This window comes from Primulina tabacum, chromosome 8 (assembly GCF_025594145.1).
Source record: "Primulina tabacum isolate GXHZ01 chromosome 8, ASM2559414v2, whole genome shotgun sequence".
Taxonomy (NCBI): Eukaryota; Viridiplantae; Streptophyta; class Magnoliopsida; order Lamiales; family Gesneriaceae; genus Primulina; species Primulina tabacum.
In genome coordinates, this window is record NC_134557.1 from 4,602,952 (window position 1) to 4,622,287 (window position 19,336).

A 19,336-nucleotide genomic window follows, 5' to 3' on the forward strand; every position below is an offset into this window, starting at 1 on the left:
CATAATTTAATATTGATACATTTTACCGATATTTGGAATTTATATGATATTTCAAATATTATTATAATTTGTAAAACGATGAGCTTATAGCATATTTTGCATCAATATCAAAAATTTGTGGTTAGAGACAATCTGTAAACTGAAATATATTAGTGATAAGAGGGAAAAAAAAACAAAAACGATTTATATAGTAGCGACGAACAAAATGAGAGCAGTTTAAATCGTGAAAACGGGATCGTGGGAGATCAATACGAGCAAAACCACCTGTTGTCACACTCAAAAAAATCTTTCACTATGTCTCATGCTACTCATGTCAGAGTGTAAGCTGATAATGCTTTTGGCTGACTATCAACATCTAGGGTGCCACATTCGTGGTGCATTGCCTAATCATCTCCTAAACTCAATATATATATATATTTGAAACCTGTTAGGCCCTCTAGTTTGCCTTGGGTATTATAATGACATCACGGGAAAAAAAATACATGCGTAGTTTACTAGTTCTGAACTATGTTTTTGACTATCTAAAATTTTGAAATGAAAATATATACACTAATCATATGGTAAATATAAGAGTAGGTTTTTTATAATTTCGATCTAAATAACTTTCCCTCCATGCTGTGTTGAAATTTCGTATTTCGTGGAAGGATATAATGTCTCGGCCTCTCGGGTCAATGCCAAAAAGTTGTTGAAGTGATACGTCGACGAGCTTGGCTACTAACTCGACCTGGGAACAATAAACTGAAAATATATAAATTTAATTTTGTCCTTGGAAAAAGTTATGTAATTTGTTTAATTCTATTACAATCACGCACTATTATCATCTTTAATTCGGTACTCAGATTTAAAAAAAAAAAGATACGAGGATAAACTGGAAATCTCACTACTGATTAATTTTAATTAAGAATTTAGATGTTCTTAAATGTAGAAATAAAGAACTAATTATTTATTTCAGGAAGAATATACATACATACGTGATACGAAGTCAAAATCCTTCCCATCCCATTCTCATATTTATCAGTATAAGACAACAAGAAGGCAAACCCAAATTCCACCAAAAGAAAAGATGTATTGATAAACTGGTGTACGAGATGCAAAAGTTCTATAAAATTCTTTCAAGAGATTAGGTTGGTTAATGGTTCTAAAGCTAGAGTAGTGACGCTGTGACAGTAAAAAATGAAGGCACAGAAAAGGTGCAAACAAAGTGACTAATTTTTCATAAAATAAATAAAATGACAGGTCAAAAATGTATTTTCAAATACGTCTTTAAACATGAGTTTATTCTAAAATTATCTCATTATAGTCCATCCACGATCCATAATCCAACCACGTCTTTATCACTTGAACAATCTCTAAAACACTTATCAAGCCAACCAAAAACAAACAAGAGAATAAAATGAACAGAGACGACGGATTCAAACTCTAAAACACAAACAACTGACAAATCTATAAAATCAATTCTTTGTCTATAAATGAATACATGGATTTCATTTTGTTTTTCCTGTACCAATCACTCTTATCACAAAAAATCTTTACAATCACTCAACCTCACAGAACCTTTGGTTCAACAACAAAAAATAAAAGGACAATAACCACAAAACTGTCATTCAGAGATCTTGTAAATAGGGAGAGAAAGAAGGATGATGAAGAAAAGAGACAAATTAATGTACCATCTCATGTCGAGGTATCTGAATCTGGAGCCTGTTTACTATTAGCAAATGAAGGTTGGCCAATCTCCTTCCGGGACGCCTCCCACAGCAGTTGTTCAATGCCCAATTTCCTCAACTCCGTTAATCCTTTCTCAACTGCGAGACAGCAAATATTACGAGGTGGAACCTTGTATCAAAGAACAGATGCGGCAGGCTGATTTTGAGTTCAGAAGCCAAACTTTTCATTTGGCTACGAAACAGTCAAATAATTCCTTTCTATATAACTTAAAAAACCCATCGGCAGAGGGAGTGAAAAGAACAGAGTAATAGATAATTACCATCAACAGCATCATGTGAAGTTGGCGACTCTCCACTGCGGCTTATCCATAATTGAAGTCTGTCTTCTGCAATATCTTCCTCAACACCATGCACTAAGGCCCTTCTCCAGAAATATGTAAGCCAAGCCTGAGAAAAGTAAGATCTTACCTTTGAAAGACAAATGCACACTTCAATAGCTACAAGACCGAACTGCCCGAGACAGCATAACAGCGGATGGAATCTCCTAGTGGTACTTAAATCTAAGTTCATGATTTTCTTCATATTGAAAATATGAGGATAAATGACTAAACCTTGAGAATATTCGTTGTTACAGGATCCCAAGAGAACATTTTATGGGGACATAGAAGGGTGTCAATTAGAGGTACAGTATTGAAAGAACAGATGTCAATGAAAAAGAGACCGCAAACAACCTTAACATACCTCCTTGAAAAGAACATCTTCAGATTCCTCTTGACTTAATTCTGTAAACAAAATATGAAATCTTGCAAATGAGTTTTGTCATGGTAGTTCCAAATCATAGTGGGAGGAGTCAAAGATTTTAAGTCCCAGCACAAAACATGAATCTTCAAGAGAGTGAAGCAGAAAATGGAAGGGAACTTTTAGGTTCCATACTACTTGCATCATTACATCTACTCCAGTAAACAAACAAAAAACAAATTTCAATGAAGTACGAAGGGAACAAGGTTAGAATGCTACAAGTTCTGCAAATACATTGAGCCAGTCAATAAACTAAAAGTACTTTATTCTCAAGGGAAGGAGATAAAAAATCAAGTTTCTCACCAGAGGCCTCCATGAACTTGGGATCACTTGACGATTTAGGATCTACAAATAACAGGACAAGAACCTAATCATCTTTCAATGATACATCACAGCTCAGAAATAATCACAAGATAATATGATACATATTAGTATTTAGTTGTACCACAATTGACAGGAATGAGAAAACACTCTCAAAGTAGAAAATACCGGAAAAGGAATGCCGAACCAAAGTTGACCGTCGGTTTTGGGCCAACGAAAGGACAACAGCATCCTCAACCTTCAAAAGACATAATGGGTGAGAACATAAACAGTGTACATCCTTGCATCCAAAATTTTAATTTAAATTTTAAACAGTAAAATGGTGGATTTATATAATAAAATTAGAGCATTTGACAATGAAAGACAGAATCAAACTGGAAATAAGAAAATTCCAAATAGCATTATGATCAATAAAAGATGGAGAACCTTCAAGGAAGCTAATTCCCTCAACCCCATTTCAACTGACAACATGCTCTCAATATTTCCTTCCCCGGATAAATCATTCAAATCACGAGAATGTTTGCTCCGGTCATCTCCCCCTGTTCAAGGACGGAGAGCTAAAAACTGTTAGTTATGAAATACTAGGACATTTAGATAGAAAAATAAAAATAATTACAGCAAAAGAAATGAATAGCAAAAAAGTATTCAATGGAAGTAGTCGGTACCATCCCATGAATCCTCCCTGGCCTTCTGCCCAGCAGAAATGACAACCTCAAATGGCAGAGGTGCCAAAGATGACCAATGCTCATATTTTGAAGCTGCTATATCGGCACAGATACCTGCAGGACATAGAAGCGTGGAAATCAACTAAAATCTTTTATATATTTGGTTTATTATATTTGGTTTATTTCTGGTCTTTCCAGAAAAATACTTAATCAAAATCTATTTTCAGGATCAACTGAAAAATGTGATGTATTGTTTTAATTTCTCAGAGAGGCACTTTCTATTGAAGATATCATATTATGGATTAGATACTCTTAGTTTTTATAACATTCAGCGTTTTGAACTTGAAAAAATAGTATATTGGTTATAACGTATAATAATGATCAAGTTGTTTTGAGATTTATGAAAAACTGAGCTGAAAGCCTGAAACTAATAATTGCATAGGGGAATATGAAAATGGGTTAAATGAATTTTGGAGACAAAAATCAAGAATGTGGTGTAGAAAACATTAACGGGAAATGAACAAATATCGCCATTTACCTGCTATTACACATGGCAAGTTTTAAATAAATATATCAACGTCAGACATTAGAAATTTTCACAACCCATTTTAACTTTAAGAAAATGACAAGATAATAGAACAACTATATAAAGTAATTGCAAGAGAATGTTTTGTCTTTGGTTTCTCAAGCTATCCACAGGAGTATACAATTTTATGCCTTCGATTTCATACTGGAGAATATCACACAACACCTACAAATATCAGTTTCGAGTTTTTTAAACGAAAACGTGTTTTCATTTAACTTTCATCTCCTAAACAATAATTTTACTTCAACATTTTACCACTTCCAAGACAATTGTAAAATTATAAATATATTTCACTCGCAACACATTTTTTAACTTTCGAGACGTCCCAGAAAACATATAAAAAACCAAAAAATACCCCTAGATATCTCTTTTTTTTGGCATTGAAACATAGTTGGACATGAATTACCATAATGTGCAGCTAAGCCCCAATAGCGAGCAAGCCAGCATCTCTTTAAAACAACCTCCTCCTACAGAAGGAAACCAAATTGATAATGTATATCAGAATTTGTGGAAGAAAACCATCAGAAAATTACTAGAAACTTCAAATAAAGTTTAAGAGAAAAACCATCTCTTCATGTGTCAGAATCATTCTCTGAGTCATAGTTCTTAGCGCTTTTGCTTCTGATTCAGCTTCACGAAACTGTTCTGCAGCTGTTGCAGTCTCATCTTTAATACTCTGAGAAATGTCCATGAAACATCAGAAGCATAAACTATCAGACAAGGAATCAGGGTAACACCAGGAATCATATGACAACCTCAAGTTCTGCACGAAGAGCGGCAAGTTCTTCATCTCTTCCATCCTTTGTTTGCTTCGCAGCTTTGAGATTAGCCTGTAGTAAATATACAATATATTCACATTGATAGAATGACGAAATAGAAACATGGCACAAATAAAAGAGAGAGATGTCAGCCAACCTCTCTCTGACGGAGAGCAGCTTCCTTCCTGCTAACAGTCAGACATATCAGTGAAATGTAGCACGACAAAAAATGTGGTTGAACAAATGAATTTACCGGCTCAACAACTTAGCCTCCAAGGAAACACCTTCTCCAAAAGAAGCAACCTACAGAAATTTAAGTCCAACACAATTATCTTGAAAGATAGAACATGTACTGTGTTTACTCCAAATGTGGAGAGTTCAGTATTCAACCACCTATTCCATATTAATTTGGAAATAAGTGGTTGGCAAACTAATAATTAAAAAAGACAAATAATTTAAATACATATATCAAAAATCCATCTGCAGTAACGTTGCTCCAGGAAAGAGGACGGCGTAAAATCAAATAAATAAAAACTTGCATTGTTTCTATATCATGAATAACCCAAGTGATGAAGCAATTTTTCAAAATTCAGGAACAAGGGCTGCTTTAATTCTGACCTGTTTCTCTAACTCTCTGGCTCTTGCTTCTGCTTCTTCACGTTTTTCTTCTGCCTGATGAAGCTGTGGGGCAAAAATTGTCCGATAGAAATGAATTCGCAAGCATATACACTTCAATTTTTTCAAGGTTATTTAGTAGGCAGGAACAAGAGAGTAAACTCACCTTATCTAGAATTATTTCATTTTCTTCTTGCAGCATGTCAAGCTGAAAATTAAGTAGATTTCAGTCAGCCCAGAACACTATGTAACCATGTGAATGTAAAATATAAAAGATAAGAACCTCACTTTACTAAGTCAAGGTTTGATGATTAGATATCACATGTCCATTGTTTCAAACACAAATACCTTTGGCTTTCCATCAAACATTTTTACCTTTTCTTCACTTTTTTCAATTTAGATACATCAATTAACTCATGAAAATCAACTATTAAAAAATGCAACACTTATTCTCTACTTTTGAGCATCACATCAACTTTCGCATTACATCATTGAAAACCGATTCGGATTACTAAAGCATTCTACACATTTGTAATTCTCACGATGAGAGCAGGAGAAAGCCCTGCCTAGTGCCCCATTAGAATCAATATGCAACAGAAAGATGCATTATTTCACATAAGTGAATTGAATAACTTGAAGTTGATTTAGAAGTCATACTTCATCACGAAGTGCAGATGTCTCATGCTGAACTCCAGAATCTTTCAGGCCAAGTCCCACATCATGTGTTAACCTACAGTATGTGCCGATATCAGATGATTCCGAGACGCTGATGAAATTTATAAATTAAGATCTGAAGTCTCAAATCATACCAATCAACCAGCACAGCCTTGATGCTATGCACAAATAAACTGACTAGCAACTAATTTGGTACGCTTTTAATAAGCACAAAGTCAAACTATATAACACACAAAATGCCAAAAAAACAACTAAATGTTTCGTCATGTATCCATAGGTTGCATGTTTCAATCACACTTTGCCGCCTTTGATACATGCAATTGATTAATAATACAGCGAAATTGCAGAACTTTATATTCACATTACATTTGATTTAATATTTCAACATCATTAATTTTTTAGTTATCCTTGGATCAGAGTCAAATATTAATTTACACTATGAAAAAGGTTTATTAGACGAAATATCCAACTATCCATCATACCATCAATAAACAACCGAGGCTTATATCGTGAATCATTGTATTTCATAACATTAGCTGAAACGAATGTATAAGAAAAAGATGAAGATATTACCGCTTTTCTCTTAGTCTGTTATTGGGAGGTTCTATAGGAGGGATGATAACTGGAGTTTTCAATGAGGATCGGCTCAAAGGTGCCGCATTAGTCGTTGTGGTACGAACAGATATTGAAGGTCTTCCAGCGGAAGTGGATCGAACAGGAGTGATATCCATAAAGTTTCGACCAAACTAAAAACAAAATAACCAATTTAAGAAAACGTAAGCAAACAAGTACTCACTACCAGTAGATTTGTTAATTACAGCTTCAGTTAAATTTTAAAACACAATCTCAACATCCATAACGTGACTAATATCAGACAATGTCCAAATAATAACACATTACACTGCAAACACCGCAAGTAGAAACCAGTTCTCGTTATATCGAGCTAGCACCCATCAAAAGCAATAACCAAATCGCTTAGATATCAACACGACTAAAGATATTAAGGTTAACAAAATCAAATTGCGAAAATTCAAAACGTAACAATTCAAAAATTAATTGAAACTCTTCCATGGAACGGATTGAAACGATCCCCTAACTTTAAGCAGTAGCCGTCATCACAAAAATTTCAACCAAAATAAAGTCAGAACAAGTCAAATAACTCGAGAAGAATGGTAAATCAAATTTTACCGATGGCGACGGAGATCTATTCAGCTTGGAAACCGAAATTCCAGACAAACCGTTGCTGCTACTGTTACTGTCCGTCCTACTAACATTATTATTACTCGAAACAGGCGGAGGAAGTCCGAAACGAAAGTCCAGATCATCTTCATCCTCGTCCTCTGTAGTCTTGGATGCTGTCATCACCTGTGCAAGGCGCGCCGCCGCTGCTTTGGCGGCAACATTTTGAGTCCTCTTGATAGTTGACATCCCCGAAGCAGCCGGAGGAGGTCTGGATCGTGGATGAGCCGGAGAACCAGCGGGGGAAGATGAGCCGGTGCTGCTTGATCCGCCGCTCCACTGTCGGGAGTAGACCGGACTCTCGGTCCTCTTCCGGTTCATCTGTACTGAAATAGGTCTAGTAGAAATAGAATACTCCTTCAAGGGGCGGAGAACGGTTGAATCGGGAGGAAACGCCTGTCGGGAGAGAGGAAATCGGGTGGAATGCGATTCAAGTCAACAGGATGTTCATCAGCCAACCAAATATTAATCAGAGAACTTTCCGATTTTCAATTTCAAAGAAAATGAAAAATTACGGTCTAATTGCACAAACATATCATTTACCCTCCAACTCCATCTTAAATTTATCCTTATTAATTTCTTTCCTTATATTTGATCATAAAAACCCAAATTTGATACCTTTATTTTTTACGTCATAATTTTTCATGATCTATAAATAAAATATTAAATATTTTCTTAAAATTTAATATTTCATATTTTAGCCCAATCTTTATTAGTAATATTACAAATATTCTTCAATTCCAAAAAAAAAAAATCAATTAATTTAAGAACACACAAAAAATTCATCATATTATCGATTAAATTAAACGAGAAGACACATAAGAAATCGATCGATTAATAAACAACATGCTTCGTTGATTTAGGTCATCAAAATTTACGTTTTCAAAACTCCGACTTCTCTTAATTTTACTTTTTTTAAAAAAACTTTCACCGTCCGAGAAGGCTTTCGAGACGAGTCCAGACGCGTGCTTGGGCTCACCTTAGTAAACTGTTCACGTTGCGAGAGACGCTCGCTTTCAACGACTATGTGATTAAGTTGAATCTTTGAATAGCATTTTTTATAATTTCAATTAATTAGGTATTGTATGACTTCATGGGAAAGTTTGTGTAGTTAGTTAACCCGAAATATCTTAAAACCAATTGACAAACTATTTGTTACCAAATATGATATTAGAGCTTGTGCTTGTTGGCGGCATACATGATCAATTATTGATTGAACAGAAATCAAATAATGTTAAAATGAATGGTATAAAAACAATAATATTATAAAAATGATTTATGAGTAAATTCTGTTTTCATTATAAATTTTCTTTTGCGTGTGTGTTAACATTACACTGACAAAAGAAATTGTACAGATCTTCATGAGCTGAGGCACACAAACTTCTTCCTTTCTAGTTACTACATGCGTTGCTTTTCTTTAGATCTTGTTTTGTCCTTGCTTAGAAGAAACACAAAATCTGGAAAGGAAATTTGCTGCAAATTTACTACTGCGTGATTTTTTGGACACAGAACATTAGAATTTTTCGAGTTGTTTGCTTTAAGCGTGATGACGAGGTATTGCTCAGTAAGATTAACGTATTATCCTCTTGATAATATCCTTGCAAATTTATTACTGCATGACTTTCTGGACACATAACAGCAGAATTTTTCGAGTTGTTTGCTTTAAGCGTGATGACGAGGTATTGCTCAGTGAGGTTAACGTATCATCTTCTCGATGATATTATTGGGATATCAGATAAATAAACGAGATAACATCGCAGCGGAACATCATAAGTAATATCAACAACGAATAAGATGGACACAATATTTATAATAGTTCACCCGAAGATTGGGCTACATCCACTATAAATATCTCAAGAAGATCACTTCTTTATTAATACAAAGAAGACAAAGTATTTCCTCAGAACACTTTGATTTTAATATTCATTTTCTCTCCACTAATCATATTCCTTTCAAGGATAAACATTCCTTAAAAAATCTCACACTAACTCATTTATCTCATTTCTACACTTATTGTAGATGAAATGATTTTTTGTTTTGTTGTGATTTTGAAATAAAGAATGAATGAGTACTTATAGGTGAAGTTTAAAGAAGAAAACAAGATATTACACATCATTGCATACATTAATCAAACCTAACATTTTTTTACTAACTCAACACAAGTGTTTATAATTCAAAAATGGTGTGTTCTGAGTTCAAGTTTGGCTTGCTTTGAATTCAAACTTGGCTTGATTACTTAACAATTCTCCCCCTCAAGCTAATTTTGTGAATTCGATCAAACCTACAATAGTTCTACAGTATTTCAACTTCCATTTCGACAATGTCTTGGTCATAAGATACAACTCACACAAAACACAAGTTTGCACCAACATAAGTAGGCAAGACATCATTTTTACAACTCTAGCCATTCTTTGTGCTGTTCAATTGATAAACTTTTGACATATTTCAGATAGAAACTAAAGTTCTCATCCTTTTCTCTTCTCCACAAATCCTGAACCCCATACAGCTCGTAGCGACTATGGGCTGGGACAATTAGCCAGGAGGGGCAATAAAGAGAAATTGGGGCTAAAATCAAATAATCTTGATGCCCCCAATATTTAACCGTGTCTGAGTTTTATCGAGGACCTTAACCACAACCCGTCGAGCACGTCTCGTCCGAATCCTTGCATTTGGAATCATCTCTAGACGAGTTCGACTGAGCCTCTTGAGCTAGGCTCGGCCGATCCCCTTGGGTAGAGCTCGGCCCTTGAGTGGAGCTCGGACGAGCCTTGGAGCTTGTCTGAGCTCCGAGCCCCTTGGGCAGAGTTCGGCCAAACCCTGGTGCTCAGCCGAACCCTTGAGTGGAGCTTGGCCGAGCTCTAGAGCTTATACGAGCTCTAAGCCCAACCAATGCCTGGAGCAGGGCTCCGCCAAGCACAAGTGCTCGGTCGAGCCCTGCTCTTCTGGGACCGGGTTGTATATTTGGTACGGGATCAGAGTAATCTAATGTTTGCATACGAAGCTCAACTATCTCGGGTTTTAGATATGAGGAAGTATGATATAAGTCTCAGTAGTACGAATTAAAATCCAATCCGACTTGAGTGTCCGGGCTCTATCCTAAGAACCTTATCAGATCTCAAATGTATGATTGATCTTTAAATACGAGATAATCTCGCCGTATGATTAGATGTAACAGAAAATCCGGGACATTTCTGAATTTGCAGGGATCAGAGAAGAGTTTATTTTTATAGAAAAACTTACCTAAGATAGACTTCTGCTCATTATGGTAAGTAATCCTTTCAACCACTATAAATACATAGATATATTTCATTGTCTGGGGCATTCACACATTAATTTTCGTCAGCACCACTCTACATGTTGCATCTTCTCGTTTCTTTTCTCTTAAGACCAAGATCCGATCAGAATGTCAGAGGGGTCACGTCGGAAAAATTCCCGACACCCTCCAACTATTGCTCGTATGTGCAGATTGACATCGTTCCATCCGCTCCGGTTCAAACATTGCTGATTCAAAGACCGAGCTCACCCGATCGAACCCAGAGAAAATTCGGTATCATCAAATCCCAAAACCACAAATTCGTAAAATTATCAGAAGGGACAAGAGTGATGATGATCGTGCTTCTACGGTGGTAAAAACGAGCTTGGAGTTGGCTCCGTCGGTGATTAATTCTGCTGGCATCGACTCTGGCGTTACTGGTGGTGATGAAGAGAGTTGGACATATTAAATAAATGCTATTTGCCCAAAACAATTTAAAATATACGTCGGAAGCACAAAGTCAAACTAATTAAAAACTTGAATTTTACAACTGAAGCTAAATCCGAAATTTAACCAAACATCACGTTTGTCTGAAAATTTTGAAGACGAGTCGGACGTGTGGATGGACATTTATTCTAAACTAGTAAATTACACGTGGGAGAAATTTGTTATTTTTAAAATTATTTATACAATAAAATAATTTTTTTTTTGAAATTATTCATATTAGGTGCGGGCGAGAGAGACGGGATGACAACGAGGCCGGAATCCACCATTTGGTGGGGATGAGTCGGCCTGTCATTTGGACAACTTTAATTCATTTTTGACAAATCTAATTGAGGAATTTACTAAGATAAGAACAACTAATTATAAGGGTAACACTGTCAATTTATGGTATATAAATTTAAGATAATATAACTTGCATATTGACCAGTTGTAATTTAATTTTTCCCAAGAAACAAAACTTCGATTTTCCTAAAGTCATTTGTAATACATTTTCACTTTTTACATAATTTTCAAAAAAATTAAATAAATATTCTTATTTATTTAAATTATAATTATACTAACCATGACAGATTGCAAATACTTACAATATTCGAGTAATTTGAATCTATTGTAATTACTTGCAAATTATAAGTAAGAGACGACTTTGAGTTTTATTTGTTGAGTATGTCTCTTGTGAGACGGTCTCACGAATCTTTATCTGTGAGATGTGTCAATCCTACCGATATTCATAATAAAAAAAGTAATATGCTTAGCATAAAAAGTAATATTTTTTCATGGATGACCCAAATAAGAGATATGTCTCACAAAATACGACCGGTGAGATCGTCTCACACAAGTTTTTGACTTATTTGTTTAATCAAGTTATTTAACAATAAAAATAAATTGTTGAATCCAAATTCAACTTAATTACAAATTATATAAAATTTAAATACCATCATCATATTTTTTGAAATTTTGTTTTGAAATTTGCAACAAAGTTGAGTAGTCGACACTAATATTACCCGGTCAAAATCACGTGTTAAATGCTGGAAATTGTCATACGTTGAGTAGTTGACTCGGCTTTGCATATATTTGCATGCTGCACATTGACCATGTCAAATATAATAACATTATCAGTTATAATAAATTTATGAAGAAAACATGAAAATATATCTATGATTTTCTTAGTGAAAAGCATGAAAATTGTTTCTTTATTACTAAAAAATAAAATAAAAACAATATCTTTTTTTATAAGCAAAAATAAAATCGTCTGATAGGAGTAATTAAGGATATTCAATTTATCCACGTTTTTAAAAAACATTACAACTGAGAATAGTCAACTTAAGAAGAACATGAAGTGCCAAATTGTCGATGTTGATTAAAATATAATTATTGACAACACTTGTCCAAAAATTTATAGTTTAAAATTAATTATACCCACACAATATATAGAAAAAATTTAAATATATATATATATATATATATATGTGTGTGTGTGTGCGTGTGTAAAATATGATATGACATAATTTTTTTTGAATATATGATATGGTATAATAATATTAGAAATGTATAAACACAACCATCTATACCTATCCTCCTCAACTCCAAAAAAAAAATAATTAACGTAAATAAAATTATAATACACACATTTTCATGGGTTTATTGTGAGATAGTCTTACGGATTTTTATCCATGAGTCGGGTCAACCATGTCTATATTTACAATAATAAGTAATATTTTTTCATATGTGATCTAATAGGAGATCTGTGTGACAAAATTGACTCGTGAAATCTTCTTATCGTATGACCATCTCACAAAAGTTTTTGCGTAATTTTTTCATCTAATTCTTGTACAAAGAAAAGTTCATTTTCTTATGTCCATGTCTTCATTTTATAAGACTCCCCTTGCTGCACCAAATAGATTATTTTGCTTTACCTGTTTTTTTTTATATATTTTTTTTTCCTATATTTCACACTACTTTCGATTGTGAAATCGACTTGACTAGCCAGACTTTTGTTTATTATTATTATTATTATTCCATTTTCACTTTTTCAGAGGTCGGTCCCACGCGCCACTATTGTAAATTAAGTTCTTGCATGTATCAGTAAGTGAAATATTCATAGAATTTTAAGATCTGCTCGCCGCCCGATCCATCATGTTATCGAGAAATTATTTATAGAATTATTTCACGGTAATTTAATACACAGTCGATCGCGGCTCCGATTTTTCTGGGGATATTTCAACGGAAATGGCTTAGCTTCTTCTATAAATAAACGCCCTCTCTTTCATCGATATCTTTTATTTTCTTGTAATAATTCAGGAACCGTAGATTATAAGATGATGGAAATCAATGCGATTGCGTCTTCGCCTCCTCGAACGGGGCGGCATTTGCAGCGCTACGATCAGGGATTTCGCCAGGTTGTGGGGTATGTATTTTCTGAATCTTGATTTTGTTGAAATGTGACGAGGAAATCTTGGCATTTGGATTGATTCTCGATTCGGTTAATTATATCTCATCCGGGTTATTTTATCTGAATATAACCTATTTGGCGTTTAACACTTCATCCCATATTCAAAATTTGCAGATGTATTCCATACAGGAAGAGGAAAACCAACAAGTCAACCCCTATCGAGGGGACCGCAATCGAAGACTTGGAGATCCTTTTGATCAGCTCTCAAAAGAGCCCAAAAATGATGTTCCCTAAGGTAACATAAATAGGAGAATCTTGTAGCTTTGAAAAGAATCATGATATGTCCTTGTCGAATTTTATGACAGAAGATATAGGAACAAAAGATCCGATGTTCCTTGTTTTTATTTGTTTGACATGATAGTTTGCTTTGAAATCATTAGGGTGGTTGGGAACTTGATGAGGATATCGAATTGGCCGCATCCCGGGAGACCATCGAGGAAGCCGGTGTGATCGGCTTGCTGGAGGTTAGGATTCCATGTTCATGTTTAATCAAAGCATAATGTTTTCCAACCAATGGATTACGTCGTCGCTAAATATTCATGTCCGGTTGCCTCGAACTTATTTGGTTCACATTCGCCTGCAGGATAAATTAGGTGAATGGGTTTTCAAGAGCAAAAGCCAAGACAAGTATCACCAGGGATCGATGTTCCCCTTGTTGGTGACCGAGGAGTTAAATGACTGGCCTGAGAAGAATGTCCGCCAACGAACTTGGGTACATCTAAAAGTTTCTGTTTTTTCATGCTTTCTATCAGAGTTGTGGAGTCGTAATACCAAGAAATCATCTTGTATATTTTGAAAAAAATATTGCAAATATAATTATCTCCACTACAAGTCTATGCATATTTTTTAAGAATTGTTTCAAATGCAATGCTATGATGCAAAACCGAGTCTTGAAGTGTGTCGTATGGATTTCATTCCACAGATGACAGTAAACGAAGCAAGAGAAGTATGTGCACATTCATGGATGAGGGAAGCTTTGGAGGTCTTCGTTCATCGGTTCCGAAGGGAGGAGGAACCCTTCACCTTCTGTAGATTAGAGTTCTACATCACCAAGGAATTAAGACTGGGCATTGAAGCTCAGAGTGCCGAATGAAACGCCGATAGGAGCCATTCGGGGCTCGACGACTCTTGTTTGGGGATTCATTGCTTTCAAGAAAACCACACAGGGAATTCTCTTGAAGATTGAAAATGTGTTCTTAGGGTAGAGGGTAGAGAACACCTATACAAAAGTGTGTACTCCGTTCTTTTATTCGTTGATATTCTTTTAGTCATGGCTTTGAGAAAAAAAGAAAAGAAAAACTAAATTATTAATCTTTCGTTTGGCCCGAATTTAAGACCTAAATGTGGAAAAACCAACTGTGGTCTGGGCTACTTGCTAGTTACAAATGTATTAGGTTTACTTCTATGTCCATAAATGAGAGAAAACTTGCATTGCGTGCATACAAATTTATATTTTATTAGAAGTCATTTGATTTTATTTGAAGTTTAATCTTTTTTCTTTAACCATTTTTTATATTTGAACTAGGCATTGTAGAAAGAATATTAGGTTGCGTCTCGGTCGTGAAATATGGATTTCAATGAGTATTTGATGATAGAGTTTGAAATGACTTCGTATGAGTTATGAGTTACAATAATTCAAAAAATAATTATTTGATATTCGAAATCATTATCAAGTAGATATGTCCAAAAAACCAATTGATTTATATATATTAGATTTCAATTTCACTCTCAACTTGGTTATGCGAATTCTCTCATCAATCCAAATCTTTCCATCCGAACATAAACTTACAAATTTCAGGAAAAAAAATTATCAAATAACATTTGAAATGATTAAATTTGAAACGAAGATTTTATTTTAAATCTTTTTGAATAAAAAATAAGTATATCTAAAATATTTTACTTGATCAATTGTATAGATATAAAAATAATTTAACACGTATGTTAGTTTGTGATGTTAAAGTAAAATATTGGTCAATAAGAAGGTTTTTGCAATTTTAAAATAATATTCAAAATATGATGTATATATAGATCATAATGATCGTACAAAATTTATCTTTCCGTGTAAAAATCAATTTTATTACATTGAAATAATATATAATTTATGAAATAAAAAATGAAAGAAACAATATGATTAAAAATTTCAAATTATAGAGATAAAATATGATCAAGTTTCTCCAATGGAATATCATGGATCATTTGAGTGACCCATTGTTTGTATTTTGTTTGAAAATTATCATCAAGTTTGCATGCTGAACTGATCCCGCGTGTTTGGATTGGGCATTTTTTGGGGCTTACTGTAATCCTGTGTTACAAATGCTGGACCTTTGCCGATTCATCGGTTCATGGACTGAAAATTTCAAGTGTCACACTTGCCTTCATGGTTTTTCCCTGGAGAATGTGTGGAAAAATTGGAAGACAAGTTTAGTTATTGCTGATGGTTTAATGTTTGTTAGTTCTTGTTTTTGTACTTAGAGGATCCTTCTAACAGCAGCAAAATAACAAGCATTTTGTGCTTTTAGGACACCTCTTAAAATTATTTTGCCACACAGACTGTAGGATGCTCCTTCTGTCATCTATTGTCCCCTCTAAAAGTCAATATCTCATGCATGCTTCCTGAGGTTCAGTCTTGACAACACCCTACTCGAAACTGAGTAAAAATCACATTCTCTTGAAAAATGTAAGCAGAGTATTAGAGTTATGACATTTTGTTATTTTCTTTGTTTGATATTCCACATTCTCTCCCAATCTTTCTTTTTTTCCCCCCATTGTGCTTCTATTTCCTTTTCGGTGAGTGGGCGGCGAGGGAGTCATTTTTGGCGATAAAAGTTAATTTAAATCAAAAGTGTAGATGGTTTAAGTGAATCAATCATTAATGCTTTTGTTGAAATGGTTGAATACATCAAACAAATCTGTGAGACATAGGGCTGCCTGGCTCTTTCTTGGTTCCACTAACCTCATTACCTACCATAAAAATTGCTCGAACAGGTCTATGATCAGATAATCTAGATTCACCTCTTGTGTACTGGATTTGCTTCAATCCCTTTCCAAACCAAATTATCCGATCACACCTATAAAACTTTCTTCTTTGTCAAATTAACGGTACGGATTATATAACAAAACATGGAATTATTGGCAACTTACCACGCAGGAGCACGTTTCTCCTTCGCTTTTAATTTGTGATTGGATACATGATAATCATCTGAGTTTTGATTATATTTATAGGTTGGTGCAAACTCAATTTCTTCCTCGTGCCAACCCTCAAAGACATGACCTTCTGCAAGCTCAGCTTTCAGCTTTATTTTCAGATTGCAAATTGATGTTAGGACAAAGTTCATATGCCAATTGGATGTGATGTTTACTTATACATCATTTAAAAAATGTCCTACCCATGTTTCGTTACCTGATCATTTTCTAATAAGGTACTCCATTCTTTACGCTCAACCAGTGATCTTATTGCAGCATCTGGCAGGTATATCCTGTAGTTCAAGTCACCAAGCCAAACCACACCACTGTACGAGATTCAGAACCAAACTGGCTACGGTTATGATGTATTTCAGGAGGCTTAATTGATAAGAAGTGATAAATAAAGTGAAAGGTCTCTGCTTAACGATCCATAAAAGACAAAGAGTGCAAAGAAGTGTTATGAATTGAAACTCTAGTATACAACATATCAAGCTTGAAACTGAATTCATGTATGGTCTCGTTGATATTATATCAATAGGAAAACATACTCATGCTCTAGAATTTTTCTAGGTAGATGGTGAAGGGATTCGGCAGGAAATAAAGTGCGTGACAATATGCTTGTTGCATCTATATTTCTTTGTCTCTCATCGCCTTCTTTTCCTCCTGAAGCTAAATGACTGCAGACAAAGCAAAAGCTTGTTTCATGCAAGAAGAATCTGACCGAGACAGAACCCTGTTTATTGAAATACAGAATCTGTTAATTTCTTTTCTTTTCATTTCATGTGACCGCACATGACAGTTTTAAAACTAATGTTGTATTCTATGTTAAGGATTAATATTTAATACCTTGTTTCCCAGGTAGCCGAAGATACCACAGCCTACACATGAGACACTCGGATGCCTGATGTAACCATGTAGCTCTGTTCTTACCCACACGGTGATATATATTCCTACCATTTGTTTACTTATTAAGCATTGAAAATCTGGAGCAGTTGAATTTTTGGAATTGGGTGTCTTCACTGGATAAACTCTTTGTATCTCTCCAACTTCTGGCTCATTCATTGCGCCTTTGGCTGCCATTCTTTTGTTGAGTGCTTGTTCTATAAGAGCATTCCATTTCGAGCAAATATTGGTATTATCTATCCCTAAAACATTTCCGGCTTTGAGTGGAACAATTTCTTGGAACCTGCCAACAGTTGCATGTCTTGTCACAAGATGTGAATTAAACCATTTCTATTCAAATTTCTCTGTACAGGTTTTGCACACACAACACAATCTCATAAAAGTAGAAGATTACCCCAAAACATATATATCTGCACTGCAGTGTTCGGTGTCGAGCAACTCTTGAAGTTCCAAATTATCTGGTGGTGTGATACCTCCTGCATTCCAGGAGCTGACAAACAGCCTTTTGAAGGGCAAAAAGACAAAAAGAAAAGAAACACATAACATCAGTTTCAAATGTGCTTACAAGGATTCTTAGTGGGCAAAAGTTGATATCCCACTCCAGTAAGTTGACAAGAGTTAACACTAACTACTTTATTAAAGATTCCCTGAAATAATGGAATAGTACAAATACGATAAATAAATAACGAAAACGAGAGGCTTTTAAATTTCAAGACGATGAGTTACTCTACAACTTATAGCACGGGAGAAGAAGTTTGTTACAGTTCGCACATGAATGTTTCTCCAGCAATGGAATAGTTTTTGTAACCGAGAGATTCTTGATTTGTGCTTTGCATATGTCCTGTCGGTTTCGTCAAATCCTCAGTGTGCACAACAAATTTTCTGCCGGTCATTCTCTTTCTAAAGATTTTACTAGTATCCATCCTTGGCTACATGATCTTGAGATTAACTGAAGGAGAATAACTGCAGCCACTTAGCTGTACTAACATTCAGGAAAAAAATTTTGCTGTGTGAAATTGAAAGAGGGAGAGCAGGTTCACTGACCCACTCCTATTTGCAAGGTTTTAGATGTGTGGGGGGTTTTTTAAAGCTGGATACTGAAAATGATGGATATATTTAGAGGTAATAAAACAGAGTGATGTTGGCAGGACCTGACTAAAATTTTAGGACAATGATATGAAAATCATGGAACAAAATAAGCCTTGATTTGACATGTCGGAAGAGGGTGGAAATAGCAGAAAACATCAAGTTGTAGAAAAATCAAATGAATGTTTATCTTTCTAGGCTTAGAAGAGTATGGAATTATTGTCCTCCACTTGGAAACAGGACCACCTTTTGTTATTTCTTGAACAAGAAATGACAACCAATGTGATGTATATTTGATTTTCTTTTCTAAATTATTATCGGTACCATGAAATATAAGGTAGTTGTTGGGTTATTATTAGCTTTTTTAATGGTAGACGATCATTTATAAATTGCAAAAAATAGACATCATGGTAGAATATAATGCAACAATATTAAACTTTTTCTGGAAATGATGAAACATAAATTGTAGGTATTTATCGCACTGAGAGAAGTAAGAAGACGAGAAAATATATTTTGAAGGAAGAGAATGAAGAGGAGATTGAAATTTTTGGTAGATCCCGAATGCATCTTAGTTTTGTTTCTGTTAATACACATGTTAGTGGAAGAATTTTGTGGGTGGGATTGCAGTGATTGCGCT

The 19,336-nt window shown here is 34.7% G+C and overlaps 3 protein-coding genes across 6 annotated transcripts; 1 reads left to right on the forward strand and 2 right to left on the reverse strand.

Annotated features, from left to right (window-relative positions):
* Positions 1-215: 215 nt before the first annotated feature.
* Positions 216-7,838, reverse strand: LOC142553176 (coiled-coil domain-containing protein SCD2-like). 4 transcript variants are annotated; one of them, XM_075663227.1, is made up of 18 exons: positions 7,271-7,835; positions 6,656-6,828; positions 6,065-6,137; positions 5,574-5,615; positions 5,411-5,473; positions 5,046-5,095; positions 4,950-4,977; positions 4,790-4,864; positions 4,600-4,710; positions 4,441-4,501; positions 3,449-3,562; positions 3,210-3,322; positions 2,952-3,021; positions 2,766-2,807; positions 2,406-2,446; positions 1,985-2,111; positions 1,668-1,802; positions 216-724 (listed from the first exon to the last, which is right to left on the reverse strand). In XM_075663227.1, the coding sequence occupies exons 1-17, from the start codon at positions 7,640-7,642 to the stop codon at positions 1,672-1,674; spliced, it is 1,686 nt and encodes a 561-aa protein (XP_075519342.1). In that variant the 5' UTR covers positions 7,643-7,835; the 3' UTR covers positions 216-724; positions 1,668-1,671. The 4 variants fall into 4 exon arrangements, with proteins under 4 accessions (XP_075519342.1, XP_075519341.1, XP_075519340.1 ...); XM_075663226.1 differs by having other exon boundaries at positions 216-738; XM_075663225.1 differs by lacking the exon at positions 216-724 and having other exon boundaries at positions 1,421-1,802; positions 7,271-7,834.
* Positions 7,839-13,197: 5,359 nt separating this feature from the next.
* LOC142554443 (nudix hydrolase 18, mitochondrial-like) lies at positions 13,198-15,010 on the forward strand. The gene is made up of 6 exons (XM_075665111.1): positions 13,198-13,247; positions 13,377-13,482; positions 13,642-13,762; positions 13,908-13,991; positions 14,111-14,239; positions 14,450-15,010. The coding sequence occupies exons 2-6, from the start codon at positions 13,394-13,396 to the stop codon at positions 14,618-14,620; spliced, it is 594 nt and encodes a 197-aa protein (XP_075521226.1). The 5' UTR covers positions 13,198-13,247; positions 13,377-13,393; the 3' UTR covers positions 14,621-15,010.
* A 1,374-nt stretch (positions 15,011-16,384) lies between these two features.
* LOC142554444 (type IV inositol polyphosphate 5-phosphatase 9) lies at positions 16,385-18,719 on the reverse strand. Its single transcript, XM_075665113.1, has 7 exons — positions 18,385-18,719; positions 18,008-18,115; positions 17,557-17,896; positions 17,259-17,443; positions 16,928-17,036; positions 16,669-16,820; positions 16,385-16,595 (listed from the first exon to the last, which is right to left on the reverse strand). Exons 1-7 carry the CDS (start codon positions 18,534-18,536, stop codon positions 16,427-16,429), a joined length of 1,215 nt encoding a protein of 404 aa, XP_075521228.1. The 5' UTR covers positions 18,537-18,719; the 3' UTR covers positions 16,385-16,426.
* Positions 18,720-19,336: the final 617 nt, after the last annotated feature.

Excerpts from the sequence above, each read along its gene's own strand:
- LOC142553176 (XM_075663227.1), bottom strand. The coding sequence starts at position 7,642 with ATGAACCGGAAGAGGACCGAGAGTCCGGTCTACTCCCGACAGTGGAGC. Across the intron at positions 5,474-5,573 it reads ATGAAATAATTCTAGATAAG|CTTCATCAGGCAGAAGAAAA; the intron begins GTGAGTTTACTC and ends TTTGCCCCACAG. Across the intron at positions 3,563-4,440 it reads GGGCTTAGCTGCACATTATG|GTATCTGTGCCGATATAGCA; the intron begins GTAATTCATGTC and ends TATGTCCTGCAG.
- LOC142554443 (XM_075665111.1), top strand. The coding sequence starts at position 13,394 with ATGATGGAAATCAATGCGATTGCGTCTTCGCCTCCTCGAACGGGGCGG. Across the intron at positions 13,763-13,907 it reads CAAAAATGATGTTCCCTAAG|GGTGGTTGGGAACTTGATGA; the intron begins GTAACATAAATA and ends TGAAATCATTAG. Across the intron at positions 14,240-14,449 it reads ATGTCCGCCAACGAACTTGG|ATGACAGTAAACGAAGCAAG; the intron begins GTACATCTAAAA and ends TTCATTCCACAG.
- LOC142554444 (XM_075665113.1), bottom strand. The coding sequence starts at position 18,536 with ATGGATACTAGTAAAATCTTTAGAAAGAGAATGACCGGCAGAAAATTT. Across the intron at positions 17,037-17,258 it reads AGAAAAATTCTAGAGCATGA|TGGTGTGGTTTGGCTTGGTG; the intron begins GTATGTTTTCCT and ends AATCTCGTACAG. Across the intron at positions 16,821-16,927 it reads CCTTATTAGAAAATGATCAG|CTGAAAGCTGAGCTTGCAGA; the intron begins GTAACGAAACAT and ends CTGAAAATAAAG.